This window comes from Elaeis guineensis, chromosome 13, assembly GCF_000442705.2.
Source record: "Elaeis guineensis isolate ETL-2024a chromosome 13, EG11, whole genome shotgun sequence".
NCBI classification, from domain to species: domain Eukaryota; kingdom Viridiplantae; phylum Streptophyta; class Magnoliopsida; order Arecales; family Arecaceae; genus Elaeis; species Elaeis guineensis.
Window position 1 is genome coordinate 11,620,171 of NC_026005.2, and position 22,867 is coordinate 11,643,037.

Here is a 22,867-nt window from a genome sequence, read left to right on the forward strand (position 1 = left end):
ATCTCCTGTTGCTCCATCTGCCGTCTCCTGCTCCTCCAGAAACCACCAAAGCTAAGCTGCCACCACTTGAGCTCGAAGCTGGATTCTTCCTCCTGAGAATCTCGTTCTGGAGAATCACCGTGGTGACCTTGTCCATCTTGATGGTGCTTTTTTCCACTAGAAGATCAATCATCAAGGACTCATATGAAGGGGAAAGCGACGCTAGCAAGACTAGTGCTCTGGTCTTCTCCTCAACTTTCTCGCCAACGCTGAGGAGGTCAATAAGGATCTTCTAAAAGTGACTGAGATGCTCCTACACGCTCTATCACTTAGTCATCCGCAGCTGATAGAACTGCCTTCAGAGAAAGAGGGTGTTGGTGAGAGACTTCGTCATGTACAACTCCTCGAGCTTCGACCACAACATCGTTGAGAAAATCTTGTCAAGCACATGGATCACCACCTTATTCATTAGGTATAAATGGATCATACTCATCGCCTGCATCTGGAGCCGTCTCCAATCTTGCACCTTCATGGTGGTCGGCTTCTTCTCGCATAAGAAAGCATCGATCAACCCTTGCTGGATGAGCACGTCTTTTACCTTTGCTTGCCACAAGAAGAAATTGCTCTTTTCATCAAACCTGTTGATCTCCAACTTGATTGTACTTATTTTCTCCATCTTCTATCTCGATCACCACCGCTGCAACCTATGCTCTGGCACCATCTTGCTCTGATACCAATTATTGCGCCTGAGATCCGATACCATACAGTGCAGTAAGAAGAAAGAAGAAACAAAATAAGAAACACAATAAAAATATGTGGATCGGCCTCAAGCCTACCTCCACTGGGTGTGCAAGCTTCACTATGAGGAAATAAAATAAAATTAATACAAGAGAAACTCATCACTTAATCTTTGTACAGAGTCTCTCAACAAGAATCTCCAAAACCCTTATAAAAGCTCTTTGAAACCTCTGTTGAAGTATTTCTATACCTCTAGGATGTCACCAGCTTTCTAACGCAACTGACAGCTCGTCAATCGGAGTTTTATAGACTCCAAAAACTCTAAAACACTGTTACATTAAGAAATAGAGTCCCAATCAAGCTTAGAATCATCTGTGGCCATCCGATCATGACCGGCTCACATCAGAGCTGTCTGATCGCACACATTAAGGCCACTGATCATTTGATCAAGCCTAGATTAGTCCTTAGCCATTCGATCACGATCGGCTGCGATCTGAGCCATCGGATCGTGCAAAAAACCACCTGAACCACATGTGGACCGCGACTTCGATCCACGCAGCTCTCATGAACCGCCATCACCCCACTATCCACAGTGGATCGCATAGGGGTGCTGGGCCTTGGTGCCCCACGCTCACTAGGCCGGCCCGTGCGTGCGCCTATGCTGGCCTGCTCGCGCACTGGGCCGCGCATGCCTGCGTGCATGTGCATCTCCACCGGACCCAAAGGCGCCACCACCGGCCACCATCGTCTCGTGCACTATGCCACCCACTCCAAACATCTTTTACACATATTTTCTACATTTGGACTATTCTTGGGCTCATTGGACTCCGTTCGTCATTCTGGACCTCGCTGTGGGCTCAATGTGGATCGAATTTTGAGGCATATTTTCTAACATTCAATGCTTATGGCCTGACTTTTTCCACTTTGAAGATGATTGGAAGGACAAAATATTCTCTGAAAAATTTTTCTTCCACTTCACAAATTGGCTCACACAATTGAATGCACTTGATGGACTTAAATGATCTTCAATCAGTATTCAAAAAGTTCTTTTTAAAGCTCATAAGTGTTCTATTTATATTTCAAGATTTTTTTACTATTCTAAAGCATCTGGAGAGGCTTCATTTAATGTCCTAACCATTGGAAATGAATATTTAGTTGTTGAAAATAAGATGGGGTCGAAAAAGTACAGATTTGAAAAACTAGCCGTTATAGTAACTTGGCCGACTAACTTTTGTCTGAGTCGACTAAATCCTTCACTTAGTCGTTTCAAAATTCTTCTTAGTCGACTAAGTATCAGAGAGCTGAAAAATGACCTTTCTATCTTTTAATGCCTCTCTGTGACTGGGTCGGCTCAGTTCCTATCTGGGTCAGCTTAGCTGATCTCTGGATTGGCTCAGTAACTACTTGGTTGACTCCTTAGATTTGATCCAAAATTCTAGTTTCTATGCTATCTATCCTCTAAGACTGAGTCGACTAACTGAACATCTGAGTCGACTAACTCTCCTATCTTGGTCGGCTCAATTTTGACTTGATCGAATAAGTGGACAAAGCTTGAAAATCTACCTTTCTATCTTGCTGCTGTCCTCTGAGACTGAGTCGATTAACTTTCTAATTGAGTGGACTAAGATCTTGTCTTGATCGACTGAGCTGAATTTGGATCAACTAAGTCTCCTACATCCAAAAACTTGACTTTTTGTCACTGATACTAGGTCGGCTCAAACATCCACTAAGTCGATTCAAATTGTGTGTCAAGCGTGCCATGAAGTCTTTAACAACTTTTCTTCTCTAATTTGATTTCATAATTAGACTTGTCATCTTAACTTGATTTTAATTCTTATTAACATTCTTTTTAAGATATATTTAGTCTAGAGTTTCTTCACAAATTGCTTAAGTGATGGTACTTTATTTAATTGATGGAAAATACTTGAAACTTGGTGAGCATTGAAAATTGAAGGCTATACATCCTCAAAAATAATATTAGTAACATAACCAATTATACTCAAATACTTTTGTTATCATCAAAATTAATCCAAGGGTCAACAATCTCTTCCTTTTTGATGATGACAAAATCCTTTAAGTATACATTTCTTTCAATTTTCAAATACTTCTCTTTCAATCAATGTATATGCATCATATTCATTTAAAGTTTATCAAATTTCATGAACTTCTCCCCCTGAATATGATAACTATGTTTCAAATTAATTTTAAATTTTGTATTTACTCCCCCTTAGTGTGTGCCATTTGTTCTCTAGGGTTTCAAAGTGCTTAAAGCTTCAACACGGTACTCATTATTCTTCTCATTCTCCAAATTTATACTCATTATGCTTCTTATTCTTCTTCTTTTTGTCATTATCAAAAAGATAAATATTAGTAATTAAGAGCATTACACATTGCACAAGGGAGACAATACATCACACACTATATATGGCACATGTATATGAAGGAAAATAGAGAACTTCATTTATATATTAAAAAGTTAAACATAAACATAAGGCCAAAATAGGCATACATCATAGATCCAAAAAGGAGCTCAAATAATAAGCACTAAGTCAAACAACAAAATGTCTAAGCTCAAAGGTATGCAACTACATGTGGCCTAGTCTAAGGTGGGGTCAAGATGGGCAGAGGAGGATGGATCCACAGTTGTCAAAGAATGTAGCCTGGCAAGAAGTCGCTCTATAGCACTGTCCACCAATGATGAAATGTGATCTGACATCTCATCAACAACACGACGCACGATATCCATAATCTGATCCTCCTCGAGGTGGATTGGTGCAGGAGCCATTGGCTGAACTGATGGACCTGCAGACTGCGGCACAAGCTCTGGCACTGGCCTAGGTTCTCATCATCAACTTTAATCCATTGTCCGTCAATCTTTTTGTAGCTCATCCTCTCCAAAAATTTCTCATTATAAGTATCATAATATTTTAATTCCTTAAAAGATGCACCCTCCATGTCTATACCAAAATCTCTAAAAATTAAGGTGAGGAACTTTCCATAAGGTAATTAGGCTTGGCTCTCATCCTCGCTTCCTACATTATCTTAATCATTAAGGTTGAAAAATTAAACTGCTCTTTTTTCAGAATATGATACAAAATCTCCATATTATTTTTAGTAACATAGTCAAATCAACCAATCCGGAGGATGAAAATTTTACAGACCATATGATGAAACAGATGATGCTTAGTGGACAAGTGCTTAGCCAAAATCTCTTCAAAATCAAGTGTATCATCCCTACCAAATAACAAATGTGACCCCTTGGCATGATCATCAAGCCTTTTTGCCCCTACAGTGGGTGCTCTCAGTAACTATCCCAATTTTTCAACAGATAGATTAATCCTTACACCCTTAACCTCAGATTCAAATAAATTTATCTTAATTTTAGCACTACCATGGAACTCTCACCAAATTAGGGTAAGTAGGCAAATTTAAGGAACAAAGATACTCCCAACCTTGAAACTTACTGTGCTCACCAATTTCAAATCTTTCTTTCTCTAAGAATCCAAAATCTATTTTTCTCTCTGTAGTCACAGCCCTTGAAGAAAATGAGATCAGCTTTGATGGTGATGGCATCGGTTGTGCTGGGGACTGAACTGGAGTAAAAGTGAATTGCATTGGAGCCGACGAATATGGCAGAATAGGAGCAGTCGAAGGAGGAGGAACAGTTGAAGGAGGAGGAGGAGGTGGAGCGGACTGAGATGGCTCAGAGTGGTCTAGATGATGCTTGGTCCAGCCTCTTCTTCTTGAATATGATGTGATGAAAAGCGAGGATGTGTAGAGACTTGCTTCCTCTTCGGTGCCATAGATCCAAAATCTTGCTCGATTGAAGTGGATTTGTGATTTTTGGAGTGGAATTAGGTTTTCTAGGATTTTGGAGGCGGAGCTCTTAGGGTTTGGGAGATGGACAGCTAAAATAAAATGAGAATGAACAGTGTTGGCCCATGAAAAATCCTATGGATCCAAAAGGACTATCTGACGCTTAGTCGGCTCAGAATTATTTTGATCGGCTAAGTTTTGAGTCGATTAAGTTTTTCATGAAGAAAAAAGTTAGTCAGCTCAGTCTGGCACAGAGCTGAACATTTAAAGTTTTAGGACTAAAAATGATGCAATAAAACATGCCTTTTCTAATAAAATTTAAACATAAATAGTTTTAAAAAATTTATCATATTAAAACAATTATTTCAACACACAAGCACATTCAACAATTTAACAATATGGATCAAATAAACCTAATTGCTTTCTTATGTTATAAAATCTCTCTTTATTTAAAGGTTTAGTAAAAATATCTGCAATTTGATTTTAAGTTGGCACAAATTCAAGAGTTATATCATTGTTTTGCACATGATCCCTAATAAAATGATACCTAACTTCTATGTGTTTAGTTCTTGAATGTAATATAAGATTTTTAGTCAAATTTATGGCATTAGTATTGTCACATCGAATAAGAATGTTGTTATAAGTAATGCCATAGTCTTTTAGCTATTGTTTGATCTATAATAGTTGAGTACAACAACTCCCAAGAGTAATGTATTCGGCTTCCTCTGTAGGCAATGCTACTGAGTTTTATTTTTTGCTAAATCATGAAATCAAATTTACTCTTAAAAATTGATATGTACCACTTGTACTCTTCCTATCTAAGTAACAACCAGCAAAATCAGAATCACTATATTCAATTAAGTCTAATGAAGATTATTTTGAGTACCATAGACCAACATCTTGAGTATTTATTAAATACTTAAAGATTTTTTTAACTGCAACCACATGAGATTCTTTAGGATTTGATTGATAATGAATACACATGCAAATGCTAAATATTATATATGATCTACTTGTAGTTAAATAAAGCAAAGATCCAATCATACCTCGATATAGCTTGGGACTACTGTTTTTCTTTTCAGATCTTGATCAAACTTACAACTTGTGCTCATAGGGGTGCCACTTCCTTTAACATTCTCCATCCCAAATTTTCTTAATATCTTCTTGATGTATTTGCTTTGGTTGATGAAGATCTCCTCATTTGATTGTTTGATCTGGAGTCTGAAAAAAAAGTTCAGCTCTCTCATCATACTCATCTCGAATTCTCCTTACATAAGACTAGCAAATTCTCTACACAAAATCTCATTAGTAGCTTCGAATATAATGCCATCAACATATAGTTACACAATTAATAAATTATTTGATTTTCTCTTAATAAATAATATTTTATCTACATTGCCTCTTTTAAAATTATTATTTAATAAAAAAAATTTTAACCTATCATACCAAGCCCTAGGGGCTTGTTTTAATTCATATAATACTTTCTTAAGTTTATAAACATGATTAGGCAATTCTTGATTTTCAAACCTTGGAGGTTGCTCCACATAAACTTCCTCCTCAAGTAATCCATTCAAAAAACTACTTTTTACATCCATTTGAAAAAGTTTAAAATTCATAAAACAATCAAATGCTAAGAGCAATCTAATAGCTTGAAGTCTAGCTACGTGTGCAAAGAATTCATCAAAATCAATCCTTTCTTCTTGATTATATTCTTATGCAACCAATCTAATCTTATTTCTAATTACATTGCCCTTCTTATCAAGCTTATTTTTAAAGACCCATTTAGTATCAATTACTAAAAAATTTTTAGATCTTTCAACTAATTCTCAAACTTTATTTCTTTCAAATTGGTTTAACTCTTCTTGCATTGCTAATATCCAATTTGGATCTTTTTCAGCTTCAATTATATTCTTAGGTTCTAAATGAGATACAAATGCAACATAAGTCATAGCTTCCCTAAGAGATGATCTAATCTTAATTCCATGAGATGGATCACCTATAATTAATTTCTTAGGATGATTGTGATCATACCTCTATTTTTTTGATAGATTGAATGTACCTTCCTCTTCTTGGAGTTGTGGCACCTCTTCTTCAACATCTTGCTCTTCATCTTCTTTTTCTTGAGAAGGAGTATCTTCAAATGTCATATTTTTCAGCTCCTTTTCAAGGTTATCTGCAGCCACATCAAACTCTTCTTCTCTTGCTTTAAGAGAGTTAGTTTTATCAAAGATAATATGCACGGATTCCTCTATAACTAATGTTCTTTTGTTAAACACTCTATATGCTTTACTATTAGATGAATAACCTAAAAAAATATCTTCATCAGATTTTGTATCAAATTTTTTTAGTTTATCTTTACTATTTATCAAAATAAAATATCTACATCTAAAAGTTTTAAAATATAAAATATTAAGTTTATTTTCCTTATAAAGTTTATATAAAATTTTTTTCAAGTTAGGTCTAATTAATGCTCTATTTAGCACCTAGCATATGGTGTTAATAGCTTCCACCCAAAAGTATTTTAGGAGGTTACTTTCACAAAGCATGGTCCATGCCATTTCAATTAAAATTTTATTCTTTCTTTCTACTATCTCATTTTATTGAGGTATCCTAGGTACTGAAAAATTATGATTAATTTTATTTTTAAAATAAAATTTTTTAAATTTATAATTTTTAAATTTGGTATCATGATCACTTCTTATATTCAAAATACTATAATCTTTTTTTTTCTTATTTTTTTAAATAAATCAATAAAGACATCAAAAGCTTCATCTTTATGTGATAAAAATAAAATCCAAGTGAATCTTGAAAAATCATCAATTATAACAAAACCAAATTTTTTTCTCCCAGACTAGTAGTTGAAATAGATCCAAACAAATCCATGTGAAGTAGTTCTAGTGACCTAAAAGTTAAAACAATATTTTTGAATTTGAAAGAAGATTTTGTTTGTTTATCAAGTTGACATACTTTGTAAATCTTATTCTTTTCAAAATTTATCTTAGATAAATCTCTTACTAAGTCAAGTTTAATTAGCCTTGCCAATGAATTCATGCTTGCATTACCTAGTCTATTATGTCAAATCCAACTAGATTCATTTACTTTAGCATTCATAGCAATAAAATATTTAATATTTTTATTTTTGAGTTCATCAAGGATAACAATATAAACATTGCCATATCTTTTTCTATGAATTTAATACTATCATCAAATAAACTAGTTACAATGCAATGAGATGATTTAAATAAAATACTAAAGTCTTTATCACATAATTGAGTAATACTAAGTAAATTATGCATTAAATCTTCAACTAATAAAATATTTTTTATATAAATAGAGGGTGTTATCGAGATATTATCGAGATCAATAATTTTATCTTTACCGTTATCTCCAAAAGTCACTATACCTCTATTTTTAGCTTCAAGAGAGATAAATTAAGATTTATCTTTTATTATGTACTTCAAGCATCCGCTATCAAGATACTATCTTCTTTTAGCTCTCATAGATTCCAAGCACACCTACACATAAAATCAAACAAATTAGGTATCCAAGCTCACTTGGGTCCTTTAAGGTTATAATAAATGGTTCCTTTAGAATCCAAATTTATCTTATCTTTGATTTGATTGTGTTAAAACTTTTACTTGTATTTATTGTTTTACATTCTATAGCTTTATGTCTAATCTTGTTACATTTAAAACATGTAGTGTTCTTACTTTGATTTTGAGATTTTGTAAATATATTTTTTAAAAACTTTTACTTCTTTAGTAGATTATATCCTATATCGATTTTATCAAAAGTCATCTTTTATTTTTTAATTAACATTTGCAAGTTTTGAGAGCTTAGTGTGAATTTATCTACTATAGATTTTAATTTATTCACTTTTTCTTGTAAAGATTCATTTCTATTAGTTGATTCATCTAGCTTACATTGTAATTCCTTCATATCTTCTTCTATTTTAGCTTTATCTTTGTTTAAGGATTGATTCTCTTTCTTGAGTTCTTTATTCTTGTGAAATAGCTTCTTAAAATCATGCATTATATCATTAAAAGTATCATACAATTCTTCAAATATAAAATCTAAAATTGAATTATCATTTATCTCATTGTCATCAAGTGCCATAAGGCAAAGATTTGCCTTCTCTTCTCTTTGACATTCTTCTTCACTTGAAGAGGAATCCTCATCATTGCTCCATGTAACTTTATATACTTTCTTCCTTGATTTCTTGGAGCTTTTCTTCAATAGTGGGCAATCCATCCAAAAATGTCCAAATTTTTTACACTCAAAGCAAAGAGGTTGTTCTTTTTCTTTTTCTTGCTCTTTGCTATCTTCTCTCTTGTTATACCTTTTTCTTGGTTCAAATTTCTTTCTCCTTCTCATGAACTTCTTGAATCTTCTTGCTATCATAGCCATCTCCTCATCATCTTTCGAATCTTCTTTGAAATCACTTTCTTCTTCATGGATGGCAGTAGCTTTAAGGGCTATTCTTTTCTTTTTCTTCACCTCTTCTTTCTTCCCTTGGTTCATGTTTAGCTCATGAGTCATAAGAGAACTAATGAGCTCTCCCAGTGTTAACTTGTTTAAGTCCTTTGCTTTTTGAATGGCAATCACCTTTGGCTCCTAATTTTTTGGTAAGGATCTAAGAATTTCACGCATAACATCACTATTAGAATAGTTTTTTTCAAGACTCTTTGAACCATTCAAGATATCGGTGAATCTTGTGAATATTTCGGTGATAGTTTTATATGATTCTATTTTAAATAGCTCATACTTATATACCAACATGTTTATCTTAGATTCTTTGACTTGATTAATATCCTCATGGGTGACTTCAAGTTTATCTCAAATTTCTTTGGCCGATGAACATATTGATATCCTATTGAACTCATTTGCATCCAAAACATAATATAATATATTCCTTGCTTTGGTATTGAGTTGAGCTTTCTTTTTATCGTATTCATCTCAATCCTTTTCGGGCTTAGAGATGAACACGCCATCAACAGTGATTGTGGATGTGTGTGGGTCCTTCATTATGATATACCACATATCATATCTTGTGCTTAGATAAATATTCTCATTCTTGCTTTTCAATAGATGTAATTGGTCCCATTGAAAAGTGGAGGTCTATTGGTTGATTATCCTTCAACCAATGAAGTTCCAATTGAATTTGCCATTAGATCTTTTACTCAAAAAATTGAGTAACAAGTGAGCACCTGCTCTGATACCACTTGTTGTCCAAGGATGGTTATCCAAGAGGACAGATGAATCGAATATTTAAAAATTTAAACTTTAATTATACTAAAATTACTATAAAGTGCTTGGTGAAATAAATTAAAACACAAGTAACAAATGAAAACAATAAAGAAAATATCACACAATCACAAACATAATGCTTTTACAGTGATTCGATGCCAAACTCAACACCTACATCCACTCTTCAAATAAATCACTTGAAAATTCAACTATAATCACTAACTTGATTACAGTTCGATTGTTTCTTTAGATTTACAATCCAATCTAGTTGGTTTTAACCTAGTCTCACCAACCACAATCTTACAATGATTATTTTTTTGAGCTAATAATCAACTCCGATTGATTTTAACCTTGGCTCATCAATCAAACCAATACCACATCCAACTCTAAGCTTGGACCAATCTAAGTTTTTCATCCTAAAAAACTTTAAAATAAAAATATACTATCATAATAAATACAAGAGTAAATGAGTTTAGAAACAAAAACTTAATGAAGCCTAAGAGAAGAAATTCTGAATATTGCTTGTTGGCTTGATTTCTTCTCCTTGAATGCTTGAAAGAAGTTGGTGAAGCTCTTCAATGCTTATGGCTTGATTTCTTTCACTTTGAAAATAATTGGAAGGATAAAATATTCTCTGAAAAATCTCTCCTTCACTTCACAAATTGGCTTACACAGTTAAATACACTTGATGGACTTGAATGCTCTTCAATCAGTATTCAAAAAGTTTTTTTTAAAGCTCATAAGTGTTCTATTTATATTTCAAGGCTTTCCCACCATTCTAAAGCATCCGGAAAGGCTTCATTTAATGTCCTAGCCATTAGAAATGAAGATCTAACTATTGAAAATAAGATGGGGTCAAAAAAGTACAGATCTGAAAAATTAGCTATTACAGTAATTTAGTCGACTAATTTTTCTCTGAGTTGACTAAGTCCTTCACTGAGCTGACTCAAAATTTTTTTTAGTCGACTAAGTATCAAAGAGCTAAAAAATGATCTTTCTATCTTTTGATGCCTCTCTATGACTAGGTAGCTCAGCTGATCTCTGGGTTGGCTAAGTAACCACTTAGTCGGCTTAGTAGATTTAATCCAAAATTTTAATTTTTGTACTGTCTATCCTCTAAGACTGAGTTAACTAACTGAATATCTAAGTCGACTCACTTTTCTATCTTGGTTGGCTCAATTTTGACTTAATCGGCTAAGTGGACAAAGCTTAAAAATCTATCTTTCTGTCTTGCTGCTATCCTCTGAGACTAAGTCGACTAACTTTCTAACTGAGTCGACAAAATTCTATCTTGATCGATTGTGCTGAATCTGAATCGACTAAATCTCCTGCATTCAAAAATTTAATTTTCTATCATCGATACTAAGTCGGTTCAAACATCTACTAAGTCGACTCAAATTATATGACAAGCATGCCATGAAGTCTTTGACAGTCTTTCTTTTTCAATTTGATTTCTAGGCTAGACTTATCTTCTTAACTTGATTTTAATTCTTATTAATATTTTTTTTAAGGTGTGTCTAATCTAAAGTTTTTTTACAAATTGCTTAAGTAGTGGTACTTCATTTAATTGATGAAAAATACTTGAAAATTGATAAACACTGAGAATTGAAGGCTACACATCCTCAAAAATAATATTAGTAATATAACCAATTATACTTAAATACTTTTGTTATCATCAAAATCAATCCAGGGGTCAACAATTGATCCTAATGAAGTTGAAACATATAAACACACTCTAGGATGATGGTGTAATTCACCCTTATTGCTGATAACCCAATGAAGTATAAAAAATTAAAGAAATAAGTATGAGTACCACTCTACCATATATAATTCGAAGAGTCTATGCTGTTCAAGTTATAACATAAGGATTTGAAATTAGATCCATTCAAACCACTTTAATATAAAATTTTCAGCATCAATCCTGCGAAATCAGCTCGATTGAGAGCATAATACTGAATGGAATATCCTTGTTCATTATTTATTTGCAACAGTAATCATCTATTTTTTAATAATCTAGGTAGACAATATGACAGAAGTTATGATCTGAAGCAATCATGCAAAGTATCCCTTGATGCCAATACCTCTAACTCCCGTAGCGAAGTCTGGATTCCTTAATGTAATAATCTAGGATCAAATAATTATTATAAAAGAGATGATATATGCCAAGATATTTTAATATAAAAACTTGTAACCAAAAGAAAATAAAGTTAGTAATAAACATATCTGTTTTCATTTCGTTGTTCCATGTTTTTGCTTTCTCCTTTGCTTTTTTCTTTTTCTTTTTTCTTTCTATTTTTTGTTTCTTTTTTCTTTTTCTTTTTTTTTCAATTTCTTTTTCCTCTCCTTTTTTCTTTCTTTTTTTTTTTTGCTATTTTCTTTTGTATCAACTTTTCCTTCTTTTTTTCTTTGAATGGATATAGTATTTTGTATAACACTCCTGCTTCTTATCTGTAACATGACTAAGAATTGTGCTAAGGCACTAGCAGTGCAAAGATTACAAAGAAACAATCTAATTATGCACATCATATATCTTGTGAGAATAATGCAACAGAATTTTGACTTCAATGTTCGAGCTAGCATGAGTTTGGTATAGCAGCATCAGTTATAGAGTTCAAGATTGACTAATTCAGCAATATAATGACAACCGTGTACTATTAATCTTGAAGTCTTCTTAGAAGTAGACTTACTATAATGATGTTTGATGAAATAATAGTATCATATACATTGCTATTGCTCTTGATGCCAGTAGTAGATTCTTCCCAAAATAAGAAATAATAGATAATCTACTTCTTTTGCAACCTGCAATCAAATGGATAAGACGTTAGTAATAACATTATTTTTTTTTAATTTTTTTCTTTCTTTTCCTTCTATATTTTTTCTTTTCCTTTTTTTTATTTTTTTATATTTTTTCTCAATATTTTTATTTATTTTTCTTTCTTTTCAAGTACTTGCTGTATATACATAGATCTTCACACAAAAAGTAATTAATATTAGAAACACCTTTGAACATTCTTTGCATAAAGCATTCCTTTCTCAATAGTTGTAATTTGTTCCTCTCACCCCTTAAGAGATTGTGATAGCTAATCTTCTTCTTTCTTGCACGTCCCAAATATTTTTTTTTCTCCACATTCTTTTCCCTCTTTTACTTTGTCTCTGAAGATTTCCCCCAAGTATGTCATCTAATTCGTCACAAGTGCAATAAAGTGCTATTGTTTGGGAAAAACTATCAAAATGGCCATCCTTTTTCTGTTTATGTGAAGTAGCTATTCTAAGGCACTGTTTAATTCTATTTTCTTGTGAATAATACTCCATATCCATCAGCTCTAATAAGGTAAGCACATAAAGGATCTATTCTAGTCTGATCCATCCACAGAAAATTATCTTGTAAAATAATGTGTCACATGGGATCAGCTACCTAATTGGCTTCGTGCAGAATATGTGACACCTTGAATAGATTTGCTATCCGTTTCTATTGCTACAGATCCTGCAAAAAAAAAATGTGCATTTAAATAGGTTTTTGGACTATTTATCTAACTTATCACTATTTTTGAGTCTCCTTCTAGCCACATTTGATTGGCATGTTGATCTTCTATCGCTGCTTTAACCCCTACCCACGCAACATTTAACTCAGTCATAAGTATATTAGTGTGATGTAATTGCTTGCCACCAGTCCAAATCATTTTTCCTCGAAAGTTTCGAATAACATAAGCAGCTGTAGCCTTATCTCCTACTACAGAGGCAACCAAAAAACATGTATAAATTCTATACACCAGCCATTATGCTATGAAGAGTTGCCCAGTGCTGCCACGAAGTTTGATTAGGTTGTACTTCAAGAAAAGTTAGAATATGTGATAAATAATAATATATTCTGCATAATGTGATTTGTGTTAAAATTTATTTGTTTAAAAATTCTCTCATTTCTATCATTCCAAAACAACCAGGCAGCATATGTCAAGATTGCTTTCTGACTATTCTTTACCGAAGCTGTGGCTAAATATTGAACCATAACTGATAAAGAAATCGAAGAGAAAATCGATCGGCACATATCTGCCAGTTGCTGCCAACACATTCTGGCAAAGTGACATTTAATGACTGGATGGGAGCAATCCTATATTTGATTCTTACACAAATCACAAAAAATATTATCAGATGAGATAATATGACAGTGAGCTAGACGTGCTTTTGTTGAAAGTCTGTTCCACACCAGACGCCACCAGAAAGTTTCTACTCTTGGGAAAACTTTTAATTTTCATATCCATAAAAACTATTTGAATTTTGATCTCTTAGCAAAGGAAGGGAATGAAGTAACTTGATATCTACCAAAGAGACTTTTTTTTGATTTATTTTTTCCCATACTAGTCGGTCCTCCCAATTTTTTGGTGGCAAAGGAATCAAATAGATGTTATCCACAAGTTGGGGAGCAAAATAAATGTTCAACTTGATGATGTCCTACATACTAATAGGTGTTATAAAGTACCTAACATGCATGTCTAAAGATATTTGATCAATATTAATATAAGTAGGCCATAATCTCAATGAAATTAGTGTAATCCAAGAATCTTCATAAATTTTAATTGTCATACCATCACCAATCATCCACTTAACATGCAATTGGTCATGAACACCCATGGTGCAAATATTTTTTCAAATGACTGAACAATTTCTAGGTCTTTTATATATTATCTAATAATTATTAAATTTATATTTAGCTTTAACCACTTGTGCCCATAAGGAATTGTTTCTAATCAATAATTGAGCAGCAATTTTTTCAAGACAATATAACCGAGTGTTTATCAGGGAAGAGAAGCCCAAACCTCCATCAGTTTTAGTTGTACAAATCTTTTTCCACGCAATCAAATGAAATGCATGTCAGTTTGCATCATGCCCCCACAAAAAAGTCCTAAACTCCCTTTCCATTTGATGGAGAATATGCATTGGAACTCATACCAAAGATAAAGTATGCAAGAGAATGGATAGCAAAATTGATTGAATTAGAGCAAGTTGGCCAGCTAAGGAAAGCAGATGCTATTTTCATGATGTAATTTTCGAATAAATCTTCTCCAGCATTGGCTGAAAATCCTTTGCCTTCAGCGAGGTGCCCGATAAAGGAGTCTCAAGATACTGCCAATTAGTTGTCTTTTCATTAATTTGTAATATATTACAGATTTGAGATTTAACATTCAAATTTATTATTTTACTAAATAAAATATAAGATTTGCTATTATTTATCTTTTATCCCGAATGGTTGCAAAAAGCATCTAGTATTATATTCATACAAATAGCATCTCTCACCGTTGCTCAAGCCACTAAAAGACAATCATCAGCATAGAATATATGTGAGACTTGAGGGCCATCCTTTGATTGGTAGACCTTGAGCAACTTTTGCTGGACAGCACCATATAAAAATATCGAAAGAATCTCATCATACAAAATAAATAAGGTGAGAGAGGACATCCTTGCCTTAAGCCCTTGGATACTGAAAAAGGTTCAGTAGATGATCCATTTGTGAAAAGCGCAAACTTTGGATTTAACACACAAGCATTTATCCAGATGATAATTTTATTAGGAAAATCAAAATAATGCAATACCTGAATTAAGAACGACCATCTAATCCGATCATATGCTTTTTTCATGTCAACTTTCAATAGCATCAAGACTCGAGACGTTGGCACCGTATGTACTGAGTGCATAATATTTTGTGCCAACAAAATATTGTCAGTAATAGCGCTCCTCGAAATAAATGTACCTTGCTCAGGAGAGATGAGAGAGAGAAGAACAGGCTTCAATTGATTAATAAGAATTTTTTAATAATTTTATATATAGTATTACACAAACTAATAGGTCTGTAATCATTTAGAATTTGAGGATTCTTTTTGTGAAAATCAAAACAATATAAGTAGTCCAATCCTTAGGAATCATATTTTTATTAAATATATAAAGGATAGCTTCAATTATCTCTCTTTTAATAATGGGCCAGCACTTTTGAAAAAAGGAAGCAAAAAATCCATCTAGCCCCGGAGCCTTGTTGAGATGAATCGACATAATTGATTGCCGGATTTCATTCTCAATGATATCTTGAGTGAGCTTCTGACAGTTTTCAATTGATAAAATATTATGCATCAAAGGATAATTAAGTTGCTGATCTTTCTCTACATCCATCCACCGTTGTTGAAAATAATTAAGCAAAGTGTTTACAATAGTCGCTGAATCAGTGATCACTGTACCTTGGTCAGTGGTGATAGTATTTATGCGGTTATATCGCCTGTGCATTAAGGTCGAGTGATGAAAATATTTAGTATTCGAATCACCTTCATTCAGCCAAGCACCCACGACTTCTGTCTCCACATGATCTCAATTCGACGAAGAGTATGATGATAACGACGGAGAAGGTCTAGCAATTAAAAATTCTCAGATGTTGATAAGCCTCCTTGCTGGGCCTCTATAACCTACAAATCATGAATTTGATTATAAAGCATTCGCTGCATACTATTAAGATTTTCTATACAATACTTCTATTTATGGATGGTCCGCTGAACCTTTGAAAGCAAAAGGGACACACAATTTTGAGGGAGCTGATTATCAAAACCAATCCATGCACATTGGATAATATTTAGAAAATCCATATAGGTCATCCAGATTTTCTCAATTCTAAACAGCTTAGGATCTTTTGCAACAGAATGAGCAACATGTATAAGCAGAGGGCAACGATCTGATGCATATCTTGTGAGATGAATTACAGATGATTTAAGATTCATTGATAGCCAATCAGGAGATACAAACACTCTATCGATCCACTCCCAAATCCGAGCTTGTCCCTAACAATTATTGCACCATGTGTAGTAGGATCCTGAAAACCAAGATCCATAAGACTCGAGTTATGGATAAAAGCTCTAAATTCATGAACATCGTGGTTAATATTAAAAACTCCCCCTCTCTTATCTTGATTAGTTAAGATGCAATTAAAATCTCTAGCAAGCAATAAAGGATAACCCAAACTTAACACATCTAAAATTTGAGTCCATAAAATATGGTATTGAAAAACAAAAGCACTAGCATACACAATTCCTAAAATCCATGAAGAAAATCTTGGAATAGTAATAACCCCAAAAATCACTTGATTGTTACCATGCACAAAAAAAATCTGACCCATAGATTTCTTCCAACCTATAACAATATCGCCCGATAAAACCAACAGCCAGAACCATATATACATCTTATAAAGGCCCAAAAAACTTCTAAATATGAGTAAAAAGTATTTACATCTAATTTAGTTTTCAAAAAACACATAATATCAGGTTTATTTTGATGCATTAAAATCTTAACATAACTAACAAAAGAGAGCTTTGCAGCCCCACAACAGTTCCACACAAGTATCTTCATTTAGGGGGTAAAGATATTGGAGGTTGTATCCTCAGAACAACCTCCATTGCTCCTAGATTTATCTTTCCCTCATCTTCTTGTACTGAAACATTAACTAATGAAGTTTCATCCCTGTTTGTATTAGTCACCGCTTGAATTTTAGCAATTATTGCTTCATGACACATGTTTGGTTCCTATTGCATCCCTATCTCTTCTTGCATGGAGGGTTTTGAAGATTGAGCCTTCATCACCATAGGTTTCCATACCTTATTATTAGCTTCTGAGTTTGTGCCTTGTTCGTTTCCCATGACCATTTTGAAGCGTGGGGGAGATGAAGATTCTGGACTGCTAGGCTTTTTAAATGGGAGATCTTTTTCGCTTGATCTCCATTCCATTACTTTGGTTTTTCTGCGTACTAAATATCATAATCTCATCATTGTTAGTGTTAGTTTTTATAACAATATCCTCTGTCATATTCATCAATGGGTCAAATCTAGATTGTGATTTAGCTCCTAGGGAACACACCATCAGGCTGGATTGAGAGTTCATTTTGATAGGGCTCTTTGGTTGTGTTCAAGCAGAAGAAGTTTGCTTATCAATTGAAGTTGATTTTGAAACATCCTTGTGCTGAGATTTCGAAAGTTAAGTAATCAGAACCTTAGCCGCTCGGATCCATGGATCAAAAAGCATTGCTTTTGATCCATTTGTTCCCGAGCAACCATAGTTTTCCACCTCAACTCCAATCCAGCCACAACTATAGCATATTTCAGGAAGCTCCTCATAAACAAACTACTGCCATAGAGTTTCATCCCAAATCTGCACTTTAGTCCTCGGACATATAGATTTTGCTAGATCCAAGAGAATGCATACTCTGGCAAAACCCATGCAAGAAGATTGAACAGTCCAGTTATCTAAAAAAAGAAGAGTGCCAGCCTGAGCAACAATTTTCAGTATTTTCTCTGATTCCCATAGTTCCAACGGGAGGTCTGGCATTCTAAGCCATACTCTAGCCTCTGTAACCATATCTTTCCCACGACGAAACTTTGGCTACCAAGGCTAAAGAGCCAGTAGTTGGCCGATCAGTGACCAAGGTCTTTTTTTCAATATTCTATTTTTGATTTCTTCTATAGGACATTGGAATAAAAACAGGCTCTCTGATAGAGCTGAGATATGAAAATCTCTTTGGACATTCCATCTCAGCTTCATTTCTCTTTCTACAAAATCTACTGAAAGTTTTTTACCCAAAAATTTATCTATTAGAGCAAGATTCAAACGAGCTGCAGAAGATTTAACTTTATCATCAGAGAAGGAGACTACCTTCATAAATTATTGCTAGAGAAGCTCCGCCTCTGCATCCGTCGCCCTCGACGTCTTCTATCAAAACTTCCTCTGATTTTGCACAACTTGAGACCAAGTTCTAGCCTCTTCAGTAGAATCCCGTCGGACTGCTATAAAGCCTCCCACATACGTTTGAGCAACTAGTATTCTCCTATGATGTCCAAAGTCAGAGACAGAATCTGTTAAAGAGCTTACCTCTTGAGACGCTGTAGGTGTTCCCTCCAGTGATGAAAGGGGACACACCTTCATCACCACATTAGACTTATTGCTAGAAATATCCATGGTTGCATCTATCGTCACTTTCTTACCCTTTTGCCTCAGAGAAGGGCCGGACGGGGAGGCTATGTTTTCACCCGATTCCTCTTTCAATGAAGAGCCCAGCTGAATCGATTTCCCCAAAGATCCAACCATCGATGAATCTTGGTCCATGAGGATCGGGACCGCATAGATCCGATGTAGAAATCCTAAAGAATCTGAATAGATCTCTAAGAAACAAGAGGAGAAGAATGAAATCTACAAACCCTAACCCACCAATACCCTAGAAGATGCGAGACTTTCTCTAACTTTCTCTCACTTCACGGTCTTCCATGCATCTCTTTTTTTTTTTGCACCCTCTACCTCTCTTGATCGTGCGGCGTGCTGCTGGAGAGAAAATTAAGGGGGAGGAAAACTCATAGCCCTCTTCCTCCTCCCACCCATGCAGGAGCCATGTGACTAAAGGTGTAAATGGATTGAATCAGACTAGATCATGAGTGACTTTGATCCGATCTGATTTTTTTATCAGGTTTTCATATTGGATCTAGACCCAACCTAATAGAAGATCGGATCGGGTTGGATCAGGTTCATGATCAAATTTTTTGATCCAACGATCATTCTGGTTGGATCGGATCCATATATAATCCAGTCCTAATCCATGAAATATAGATCCGATTCGGATCTGATTTGGATATGGATTAGGTCTGGGTTGGATTGTGGGTCAAATTAACCAACAAGCATTAGCTATAGCTATTCAATCGATTCTCATGAGTAGAGTTGAAGTTAATCTTACAAGTTTATCATCTAATGACACTAGCGACACAATGATTTTTGGAGTGGTCATCAACATGTGACCATTTCATCCCAAAGAACTACCAAAATGTATCTCATGTATATATGAAAGCCGATCATGAGATAAAATATTTATTTCCTACTAATCTTCTAAATTTCTTAGATTGGAAAGGTTGTGTAGGTTTAATGCGAAAGATTTCTTGTAGAGGTGGAAAAGGAAGAAGATAATATTTGTTAGGAACTCCATCAATTTGAAACAGTGGATGCCACTCAATTGTGGGGGTGGAAAGGAAAAAAAAATAATGTTGTATAGGTGGGCATCCTACTATAATTTATTCCTAACCCATACTAGCATATGATAGGTTTGGATCATATAATAAATTCGGATCAAATTGGATCATTAAGCATAAGATTCGTATCAACCCAAAAATTTAAGTAGGTTGGGTCAGATCGGATCGGATCAAAATTCAATAAATCTAGACTCAATCTGAAAAATAAAATGGATCCAATTTTAAAATCCGATCCAGATCCATGAGTCCTTTTAAATGGCTCGAGTCGGATCTTCGTAAGTCGGGTCAAATTTGTGGCATTACATGTGACCCGCACGAGAGAAAGAATGGATGGGCGGAAGGCTACAAGAGTAAGAGAGAGATTGCGGGTGCCCATGGGCCGAGTTAATTCAAGTTAGCGGCTAATTCAAACTTTTCCACTTAGCTATCCATTTTTGAAACCAAAATTGATGCAACCAATGTTAGAATCTAACCTAACCTAACTCAATCAAGATAGGATAGATTTGTTGTTGGGTTTCCTTCATTTTCATAAAATAATTTTTTTTTTAATTTTATTCAAGGACAATGTAACATCTTGAATCTCAACAAATATAAAATGAAGCTATTATAGAAAATATTTTGTACATATAATGAAAATAAAATTTATTAATAATAATCTAATAATTTATATAAAAAAGAAAAGTATAAAGTTGTAAACCATGTTTAATGTAAATTTAAAATTAACAAATGAAGATAAATTCCATGTCCATACACTTAACAATGAATTTAACTTATTCATATCAAAAGGTCAATCAAGAGTCTAAAGCGATAGAAACGGGCAAAGAATTATAGGTGATATTATGATATTTCAAATGTTTAATACTGTTTATTTCTAAAATTTGGATCTCACGTGGATGTAGATGAACCAATTCGCCCAAAAACAGCTCAAGCTTTGTTCAATAACAGGCTAGTTCAGACCGTGTCGGTTTAAATGATCAAGCTTAACAACTTGGAGTTGAGCTCTGCTTAAGCTCGGCTCTAGATCAACTATCATTTTTATTTTATATGCGTGACCATTAGCCAAGCATCCCAGGTTTTTTCCTCTCCTCGATCGACTTGTTAATCTCCACTGCAGCCCTCACCATCACTGCCATCGCTCCTCCACCGCCGCCGCCGCCGCCGCCGGCGGCCTCATCACTACTGTCCGCAAGAAACGTTTGGACTGTAGATGATCCGGTTGGGCCACACAACCCAGCAGTCCTCTTGGACCCACTGCCGACCTGTCAATTTCCAGTAACAAAGCTCACTCCGGGCTCTCCAAATCGTATGGCGCCGCCGTAGGCGTAGGCGTCGAGCTGGGCACGCCATTCTTAGCCTCATCCAATTTGAAAGCATGGCAGTTCGCTGCTTCCGTTTTCCATCAAAAAGAAAGCATGGTATCTTGGAAATTCAAACATTTCCACCCGTACGAACAGGGACCATTTCTGTCACTCTCCATCTGAGGAATTAGCTCACCTTCCTCTCCCTACCCTCTCTCCCCCTTCCAATCCCAATTCCATCCCCCTTTCTCCCTTGTCCCCACTCCAAACCTCAAATTAAGTAGTTATCCTCTCCCCACTCTATAACACCAGTGAACCACTCTCCTCTCTCTATAAAAAGAACCCCACAAACCCACCTCCACCTCCACCCCACTTCCTCTTCCTCTCACCATTAACTCCATAAGCCAAATCCATATAGACTCCCATCCACTCTGTGAGAGTCTACACAGATAAGATATATGCACAAACTCTTCCAAATTTCCTTAAATCGAGAAGCAAACGTACATCGATAAATTTATATATTCGATATTACATTAATATTATTCAAAGACGATGTCACAGCCGAGCAGCAACGTGATGACCACCGCCATCATGGTGGCCGCGGTGATAGTAATTTTTATGGTCTTCCTCTTCGCCTTGTTCTTCTACCTCCACGTGAAGCGCTACTCTGGCGCCAATCCCACCCTCGGCCGCGCCCGCGCCCGCGCCCGCGCCCGCGCCCCCGTCGCTGTCGCCGACGAAGCCGCCGTCCCCCGTCGTGGCCTCGATCCGGCCGCAATTAAAGCCCTCCCTTACATGGTTTTCGGGCCGGAGGTATTCAAGGAGGGGCTCGAGTGCGCTGTCTGCCTCTCGGAGCTGTCGAAGGGGGAGGAGGCTCGGTTGCTGCCCGGTTGCAGGCATGGCTTCCATTTGGAGTGCATCGATATGTGGCTAAACTCTCACTCCACCTGCCCGCTCTGCCGCAGCCCGGTGTTGTCGGAGAATGCTGATTCTGGCGTCGAATTGGCTGAGGATTCTCCGGTGGAGGCGGTGCTGGCGGCCGGGCGACTGCCGGAGTCCCCAATTTTCCCAACCAATGTGTTGTTTTGGGGATCCCAGGATCAGGTCACAACTGGAGGTCCGACGACCGCAGCAGTGGCGGCGGGCTGGTGTGAAGGGAGTTCGAGTTCTATGGACTCTTCGACAGGGAGGCCTGACCGAAAGCTGGTGATCGATGTCGAGCGACGAATGATGGAGGGATGCCAATGTCCAGCATTAAGTAGGCTACCTGTGGATGAGATCAAGTCTCCAACGTCGGCGAGGTTGAGGTCACTGAGGAGGCTCCTGAGCCAGGGGAATCGAGGGATTGGTTCTTCTTGCAGCCTCCGAGTTGGTGATATTGAGCAGGGAATAGTAGGAGTTGGAGTTGCAGTAGATGGGAGTCTTCAGATGCCAAAAATATCTCCAAGTTCTTGAATTGGTTTCACCAATTGCTTTTGGCAATTGAGAATTATTGGAGAATGGAAAGAAATCTGGAGCACAAGATACTGAAAGCAAGCATGGAAAGTTAGTAATTTCGGGTGTTTGAGATGCAAGGCAGTTGGTTTGCCCCAGAATTTGCACAGAAAGGAATCAGTTTTCATAGATCCAATTCAAAAATCCAGCTCATGATCCATAGAGTCATTCACCCTCGGGAGTGAATAATGAATGCTGTCTCTAAAAGCATTTTGTTTAAATGCATTTTGGATATATGAATTGATTCATTTAATTCCACCA

The 22,867-nt window shown here is 35.6% G+C and overlaps 1 protein-coding gene across 1 annotated transcript; it reads left to right on the forward strand.

Moving 5' to 3' along the window:
* The first annotated feature begins 21,334 nt into the window (after nucleotides 1–21,334).
* On the forward strand, nucleotides 21,335–22,867 carry LOC105056657 (RING-H2 finger protein ATL3). The gene has a single exon (XM_010938938.4). It carries the CDS (start codon nucleotides 21,665–21,667, stop codon nucleotides 22,565–22,567), a length of 903 nt encoding a protein of 300 aa, XP_010937240.1. The 5' UTR covers nucleotides 21,335–21,664; the 3' UTR covers nucleotides 22,568–22,867.

What these genes read in the sequence shown, in the direction of transcription:
- LOC105056657 (XM_010938938.4), top strand. Translation starts at nt 21,665, where the DNA reads ATGTCACAGCCGAGCAGCAACGTGATGACCACCGCCATCATGGTGGCC.